We start from the raw sequence: 9,078 nt of genomic DNA on the forward strand, positions 1-9,078 counted from the left end.
AAAAAAAAATTGCTTGTATGTTCAGGTCACAGTTTGCATTGTTTTCTTTTTCCCCTAAAACATTTTTCTGTTCACTTTTCCATTCATTCCATCATTGAAATAAAAAATAGTTCATGAGTGCCCACTACGTACCTGACACCGTGTTAAATATTTATGAAGAGCGAGATACATGATGCTTAAGTTCTGCTTAAGTTTCTATGTAGTCATTGCGTCTCACAACTTACTTTAAAAGAAGTCTGAATTCCTTTCTCAGAATGTTGAGAATTTTTCTAAAGATCTAGGGCGCTCATTTTCAAATTGAGATTTGCCTAACACCTTAAAAACAAAATCTGGTTGCATCTTTGGTGTGTAAACACAGTGAAAACAGAATTTTTGGGGAAAAATCAGGTGATAACGGTGCCTCGAGTTCAACATTACTCCTTTTCTCTGCTAGAATCTCTCGGTACCCACTGTAAGAGCTAGTCTGAAATCCGTTGCCATGATTGCTATAATGCTTTCAAAATGAACACAATTGTACTGCACTAATTCCAATGCCTAATCACATAGAAATTCACAAGCTTTGCAAATAAACATGGGTTTCATTTTTCAACAGGTCCTTTCAGAGAATGTTTTGAATTTCTATATAGGAGAGAAGCAGAGTGTCATTTAAGTGTTGATCCTATGTTGCCAAGAGTTTGCTTATTAGATAGTTCTAGAAGGGAATACAGGTTTAGTCTAATTTGAGTTCCAGAGTATTCTGGAATGTTCGAGCTCCAGAATGTCTAAGTCCAGGACTTCTATAGAGATTCTAGGCTTATTTGAGAAGTCCAGGGTATTTGGAAAAAAACAATAGAACCTAAGACTTAGGTAGTAAAATTTATCAATTATTTTTCTTTATGATTTTGGGGCTTTCCATCTTGTTTCAAAGGTTTTCTTTCTTTCTTTCTTTCTTTCTTTCTTTCTTTCTTTCTTTCTTTCTTTCTTTCTTTCTATTTGGATATTTCCTGTATGTTCTTCTAATTTTCTGTCATTTATTTTGTACACTAGGTAATTTATTTCTTAGTTTTATGTTTTGTATAAATAAAATGGGAAATTATGTTCTGAATTTTCTTCTAATTTTCCATTGAAAATTACAGTCTGAAAAAAAAAGAAAAAAATTACAGTCTGTGATTTGTTTTTATATTTTGAATAGTTAAAACTGGAAATTATTCTTGCAGAGTATGTTAAGTATCTAATGTTAGTGTCTTTAGTATGGAGAGTCAATTTATTAAGAATTATTGATTAAATAACCTACTTTCCACCCAAAATGATTGCTACATTTCTCAGAAACTAATCTCGCATAAATACTTTTGATCTGTTTTAGATTACATTGTGTTCCATTGACAAATTTCTAGTTTTAATTCCAATCTCATTTTTAATTAAACTAATTTCAATAAGTTCTAATTTTAAAAGGAAAATCTCCCAATTTAACTTCATTTTTAAAATCTATTAAGTGTCACACATTTTTTTTTTAAGATTTTATTTATTCATGAGAAACAGAGAAAGAGAGAGGCAAAGGAAGGGGCAGGCACCCCTCAGGGCAGGAAGCCTAACGCGCGAGACTTGATCCCAGGACCACCAGATCACAATCTGAGCCAAAGGCAGACACTTAACCGACTGAGACACCCAGGTGCCCCTGTACTTTTCTTCCAGAATAGTTTAATATGATGTTTTAAGTTTCAAGAGACGATTGAGATTTTTGTTGGGATTTTATTACATATATTTATTATTTTTTAAATATTGGAATTTTCATGATATGGAAGTAGATATGAGTTTACTTTTATCCAAGTAAACTTACCTCAAATTTTTGAATTTTTAGGTAAAGTAAATAATATCCGATGTTCTTTCTTGATCTCCCTCTCCCTGAAATAACTGTAAAATACAGACACTGAGTGATACAGCATTTATATTAATATAGTAAATTAGCAGTGGGAATCAAAACATATCTTAAAAGCATCCCTATATGTCATTAGTATTCTTTATTGAATTTTAATAGTCAATGACAGTGAAACATTAGCATCAATTAACAGTTTTCCTATTTGGATCTCCGTAGCATAATGTTTTACAGACTTTAACTAGAAACAAACTAAACAGATATTCTTTTAAGATCTGAGACCACATCTTCTTTCCCAACATCTTATTATGAAAATTTTCAAATGTACTCAATGTTGAAAGCATCTTATAGTGACCACCTATAGACCTCCCGCTAGATTCCTCCATCATCATCGTCCTATATGTCTTTAATCACACATGTACACATTCCACTAGCCGTCTGCCAGTATATCTCATTTTTTATGTATTTGCACATACATTGCATAAATCTGTATACTTTGCCTATTCACTTTGGCATACATATCATTAACTACTATTCAAGATTACTTGCAGTTTCTTTTCTTTTACTGTAAAATAATTATGCAATGACATTCACAAAAATTAAGTACGCATTTCCTGAGTTTTGACAAATGCATATACATGTATAACCCAAATTCCTGTCATGATATGAAACATTATCATCGGGCACCTGCGTGGCTCAGTTGGTTAAGCATCTGATTCTTGATTTCAGCTCAGGTTCTGAAATCGAGCCCCGTGTTGGGCTCTGTGCTTAGTGCAGTCTGCTTGTCCCTCTCCCTCTGCTCTTCCCCCTGCTCTCTCTCTCTCTTTCTCAAATAAATAAATAAATAAAAATCTTAAAAAAAAAAACACATTATCTTCACCCAGAGAGTTCTCTTATGCCCTTCCCAGGAAATCCCCACCACTACCCACCAGAAGCAATATTTTCTCTCACCTTTTTCACCCTGGATTAGATTAGATTAATCTAGTACTAAATATAAATTAATCTACAATATGTACTCTTCTTTGCAAGATTTCTTTCACTCCACATGATGTTTTTGAGATCCATCTGTGTTGTTGTCTGTATCAGTAGTTCTTTCATTGTTCTTTCTGCTTTACTGCTTGTTACTATTCCATTATGTGAACATATATTTTATTTATGCATTTCCCTAATTGATAGACACTTGGGATATAACTGGCATGTATTAAGTTTTATATGAAAATGTCAGAGCTTTCCAAAGTGATTATATCATTTTCTGCTAAAAATAAATGAGAATTTCAGTAGCTGCACATCTTCCCCAATATTCAGTGTTAGCATTCTTATTAATCTGAGCCGTTCTGGTGGATGTTTAGTGGTATTCCATGTCTTTAATTTGCCATTACTTGATGAATAGTGACATTAATGACTTTTTCATGTGTATATGGAACAACCATATATATTGTTTAGTGAAGTATTTGTTCAACTCTTTTGTCCATATTTTAATTGTGTTTTTGTATTTTTATCTTTGAGCTGGAGGATTATTTACATATCCTGGCACCAGTCCTTTGTAACATCTGTATTTTGTGGATATTGTCTCCCAGTCTATGTATATATTCATTTTACTGATGGATTTTGAAAAGCAGCTTTTCATCTTGAAGACATATAATTTATGTTTTAAAATACTTACTTGTTATTCCTTTTTGTGGTCTAAGAAAGTTTTGCCTACTCCCAAGTCATAAAGATATTTTCCTTTAAAATCTTATGTTTTAGAGATGCCTGGGTGGTTTTAGAGGATGCCTGGTTAAGCAACTGACTCTTGGTTTGGGCTCAGGTCATAATCTCAGGGTCCTGAGATTGAGCCCTGGGTTGGACTCCGAGCTCAGCAGGGAGTCAGCTGGAGGATTCTGTCCTTCTGCCCCTCCCCACACTTGCACGCGCATGCTCGCGCTCTCTCTCTCTCTAAAATAAATAAATCTTTAAAAAAATAATTTAAAAAATAAAAGTCTTATGTTTTAGCTTTTACTCTTGATAACAGTGGGTGGTATAGATTGAAGTTCATTTTGTCCATATAGAGATTCCAGCACTGTTTTTACTTTGCTTTTTCTCATTGGATCACTTTACTGCCTTTGTCAAAAATCAGATGACGGTTACTTGTTAAAGTCTATTTCTAGAGTCTCTGTGTTATTCCATTGAAGTATTTGTTATTCTTAAGCCAGGCCAGCAGCTGTCTTCATTATTATAGCTTTGCTTGAAGTGCTCAAAATGCTTAAAGGTTTTGTTTTGTTTTGTTTTTTGACTGCCTGGAATGCCTTCGCATTTATTTATTTATTATGCTCCATTAGCCAACATATAGTACAATATTGTTCTTTTTTAAGGTGGTTTTGGATATTCTGAGATCTTTGCATTAGTTACCTAATCCTAAGCAAATGACTCAACCACACTAAGATTCAACTACTTCCTAAGTAAAATGTGGATAGAGTATGCATTTCTCAGTATTGATGGGATGATTATGAGATAACCCATGAAAAATTTTAAGTACAGAATGAGTTGAAGAGACTGTCTTTTCCCCATTGAATAGTCTTTCCTGCTTTGTTGAAAATTAATTGACCATATAGTTGCGGAAATAAGGTTTATATTATATCTTAATGATTACCACACTTAGTTTTATCAAGATTAACAAAGCATACAGTTGAAACCTGTTTAATTTAGTCTTAATCGCTTCATAACTTGAAGGATTTAGCAATACTATAAAATTGCTACCACTTTTTGAATGTTTTTATGTACTCTGATCAGTTTCACATACATATAAATTATATAAATTATTAAGTATATATGTATATATGTATATACATGTTCGGTCTCCAATGCCCTGGTATCAGGAATTCAGCCTGTCTATTCAGTTCTCTTCTTTTTCCCTGGGGTTGCATCACTGTACCAAGGGGTTTACACTGTGCCAAAGCTTTTGGGGTGACATTTGGTCATTGAGAGCCTCATGACCCAAGCTAGAATTTGCCAAGAGGTTCTCATTCTTCTCTCCGCTTACTCTTCCTTCACCGAAGGTCACCACCCCTGTCTCCTTTGAGAATCTTTGATCTCTTGTCCTCAGTCATCCTGAGATATCATTACTCTCCTCAGACCTCTCACACCTAAAGAATAAAGGCCCCACATCGTAGGACTTCGCCTGAGGTAGCCGAACACAGAGAACAATTGGAAACCAGTTCTGTTGATTTCCCACCCAGATCTTCTCTATCCTGTGAATCAAGAAAACAGTTCTCCAGCAGGTGGAAATATACAACAAGCTCTCACTGATTTTGGTTTTCTTCTGATGTTTTTTTCCATGTGCTGAATCATTTTCAACACACTAAACGGCTAGGTTTTCTCCAACTCAAAATGTCTATTAGATTAGGAAACTTAAGAGTTCTTTATCAACTTCTCTGCTCCATCTTCTGCTGCTTGTGGCAAAATACATGGTTTAGTGAATGGTAGAACTGCAAGGAAATGGGACAGGGAAGGAAATGCCATCAGTATCTCAAAATACTACCCCACTACACATTTATCTCCCTTAATTCTCCTAAGACATATCTTATGGCCCCATAAGAAAATATGATAATTTTCAGTTTAGAGATGTTGAAATTGAGTCTTACTGCTGCTGGCTAACGTTCTTGAACCATCTCTCAGTCTTCATCGCCTCTTTGAATAGTCTATGGCTATGCTGGCGATGGATACCTGAGGTCTAAAATGAAGATGAATATAATAAACATTTTTTGATTAAGTAATTAATAAAGATGAGAATGGAAAAACTCAAAAGCCCATAAAGACTTACCATATTTTAATGCTCTAGTACCAAGTGTCAAACACAGTAGAAATATGATACAAAAACATGAGCACATTTAATATGGATAACTTACTATCAAATATGTGAGTAAGAACCTCAACCCTTATCCCTGGAAACAAACTAAACCATATCAATTATTTGATAAAGTAAGGGTTCTTTTTCTGCCACTTACAAGTTCGCTGAGTTATGTTTGCTTGAATGTCAGATTCATAATCTGTTTTAGAATAGTAATTCATTTTAATTACATACCTGACTTCTGTTTGAATGGTTCATCATATCCAAACTTATATAATTACATTTAATGTTACAGATAATTAACCAATGAAAATAGTAGTGGTCACAGATATACTACTCAAGATGGCATATATTTGGGGATGTATTAGGAGAAATCAATTATAAGATACACAGTTTAATAGAAATGTAGATTCTATGTGCAAAGTGTGAGGATTATGAGTAAAAAAATATAATTATCTTATTTTCAAATTTTTAAATGCTGTGTGAAACATGATTTTTATTTTTCTAAAAAAAATACAAACATTTCTTTAAAAAAATGTATATATATTCAAAACCTGACCCCTCCAGGGATTTTATAAAGATGTCTCAAGAGGCCCATAGAGATGAAAGTTTCAAAGTTGCTTTGGTGGGTGAAAAAAAAAAAATTGAAAATGTCGAATTTACTTCTTCTAAATGCTAGCTCTACTCCTTCAATATCACTTTAAAGTCTTTAAGTTCAACTTCACTACTGAGAGAGAGATGATCTTCAGAGTTCAAACTATTTGATGTAGTTTTCCCTGCAAAACAGCTCTGGATCTGTTGCCTCACAGGAAACCAGTTGCTATGGATGATGGTGAATGTGAGATGTGAGCCTGAGGGGACTCTTGTCTTAAAGTTGTGTGGGCAAGAGAACCACACACAATCGCTGCCCCAGAACAGAGTGTTTATCCAAAAAGACCAACTTGGGGATAGTCCCTCTGCTCACACTTGTGTGGTTTTTTTGTTTTGTTTTGTTTTGTTTTACAACTAATTTTATTCAAAGAAATGAATCACTCTTTTAAATAAACTATACATCACAAAATTTCTCTTTAGATTGAATCTTTCAGGAGTAATTTAGCAGACTTAAAGCTTTAGTGAAAAATACATGAAATACAGAGTGAATAAAGTGGTTTTTACCACTGTACTCTAGCTTCCATGTTCCGCCTTCTTTTGCCCTTTCCTCTAGTTTTATAATTAAAGATAATTTTGAAACTGCCTCCCAACTAGCTTTTCTGCAGGCACAACTATCTAAAACAGTTGTGGTTTTTTTTTTTTCCATCATAATTTATGCAGTCAATCTTTAATCATACTTGAGTTGGTGTATCACCCCTCATTTACTTGCTCTCTCTCAGGCTAATGTCATTCATTCTGTGGACGTTTTCCTGGGCCAGTAGAGGTCAGCTCTTCCTGTAGGAAGATGTAGGAAAGGGCTTCTTCCTGCATCTTAATTAATTTCTAAAAGTGTAATGAGTAGTTTGAAAATTTTCAGGTCTACAAAATTTTGACTGTGGAATGCTTGAAAGTTCACAATATTAATGATTTTCATTAAACCTCTCTCTTTGCAAGACTCTTTATTGAGGGATAGTTACATGCTAAGTTGGTACAAATGTATTTATTAAAACTCCATCATTCATTTTGAAAATATATAAAAGATTTAAACAAGTAAACTTATCACGACCTACTTTTCATGTGCATTGTGAAAGGAAACAGCATAAGAAACTCTTATCAAATCATTAAACAAATGAGAATAAATAATTGATGTTAGCAAATGAAGAGTTTCATAAAGAGCCAAAAAATAGATAAGGCAATCAAAAATGATTCTAACACTCATTTTGGCTTCTTCTGAAAAGGAAAGGATTTTTATTTATGCCTACCTGTTCGTTTGTTTTAGTTACTAATGTTATCCTTTAGTCCATCATAATTTGTTTTTCTTTTTACTATGAAGGAGTCTTTTGTTTTGCTCTTAGGCTTGAATCACCCACAAGGTCCTTGATAATGGAAGCTCCTCGAGGGGTCCAGGTGAGTGCTGCTGCAGGAGACTTCAAGGCCACCTGCAGGAAGGAGCTCCATCTGCAGTCTACAGAAGGGGAGGTGAGTTCCCAGGGGTAGAGACTGGCCCTTTACTGCTGAGGGTGCTTCTCAAATTATATTCATATTGCTCCAGGTGACTGATTCATGAGAGAGCTTAAATTATGGAAATATAATACTTCCTGAATATGAAATTTGGTAAATCTGATATTATTTTCTTAAAACAAAGCACCATTTCTTTTCTACAGAAAGATACCCATTCATAAGTCAATTATAAGTGGGACATCTAAATTCCTGTAGTTTCAGAATTGGCAGATAAACAAAATGGATATAAAGATAATATCAAGAATGAAGGCAGTCTTCTTTTTTTTTTTTCTTTTTTGGTCTTCCAAAACATTCTTCCAAAAAGTACTTTGGATGTTTGTTTATTTCTGTAGAAATGGTTCCTATATTCTTCTAAAAGAAAAATGAAACAAAAGTTATTTTACTATTTAGCCCAATTGTTATTCCCTAGATAAGGAGATAGATACATGCTAACATTTTTCTCCCATGTTACTTTATTTCCTCCAAGAATCTCCTGTCAGTCTGCTGTCCTTCCTTTAAAGATGATTCCCTTTCCCTCACTGCTGTAAAGAACCCTTTGTCTTCCGTCTGCCAGGCTGGCACTGGAATGCCCTAGGCACACATTCATTCCATGTACCTTGTTACATACATTGTGATTGGTGTGCCAGCAGAATGACAATTTTGTCAGTTCTGGAAATTTCTCAGCATTGCTTCTTTTCCTATTACCGCTCCCCATTTCCTCTATGGCCCTTTTCAGAAACTCAGAAGAAATAAATGTAGGGGGGGAAATCGGAGGGAGACCTGAATCCTGAGAGACTATGGACTCTAAGAAACAAACTGAGGGTTTTAGAGGGGAGGGAGTGGGGGGATGGACTAGCCTGGTGATGGGTATTAAAGAGGGCACATACTGCATGGAGCACTGGGTGTTACACGAAAACAATGAATCGTGGAACACTACATCAAAAACTAATGATGTATTGTATGGTGACTAACATAATAAAATAAAATTAAAAAAAAAAAAAAAAGAAACACATAGTGTTTCTTCCATTCCCTTACCCTCCAGATCTCTTAGCCTCTCCTCCTGAGTTTCCATTTCTCTGTGCCTCACTCTGTTTAGTTACTCAGATCTATATGCCCAGGTTCCTTTTTGGTCTCTAATCACTTATTAAATGCCTCCATTGAGCATTTAATTTTAATAATTAGGAGTATCCCCTGCCTCCCTGCTCAGCGGGGAGTCTGCTTGTCCCTCTCCCTCTGCCCACCCCCGACCCCCACTCATGCTCTCTCTCTC

General features: G+C 34.7%; 1 protein-coding gene across 1 annotated transcript in view; it reads left to right on the plus strand.

Moving 5' to 3' along the window:
• SGCZ (sarcoglycan zeta) overlaps positions 1-9,078 on the plus strand; it is a 188,262-nt gene that overhangs the window by 172,632 nt on the left and 6,552 nt on the right. Inside the window, exon 5 of the mRNA XM_081812888.1 lies at positions 7,664-7,787. Within this exon, the coding sequence (XP_081669014.1) occupies positions 7,664-7,787 (124 nt within the window). The remainder of the gene's footprint in view (positions 1-7,663; positions 7,788-9,078) is intronic.

Source organism: Leptonychotes weddellii, chromosome 2 (genome assembly GCF_054177405.1).
Source record: "Leptonychotes weddellii isolate Sample4059 chromosome 2, ASM5417740v2, whole genome shotgun sequence".
Lineage (NCBI taxonomy): Eukaryota > Metazoa > Chordata > Mammalia > Carnivora > Phocidae > Leptonychotes > Leptonychotes weddellii.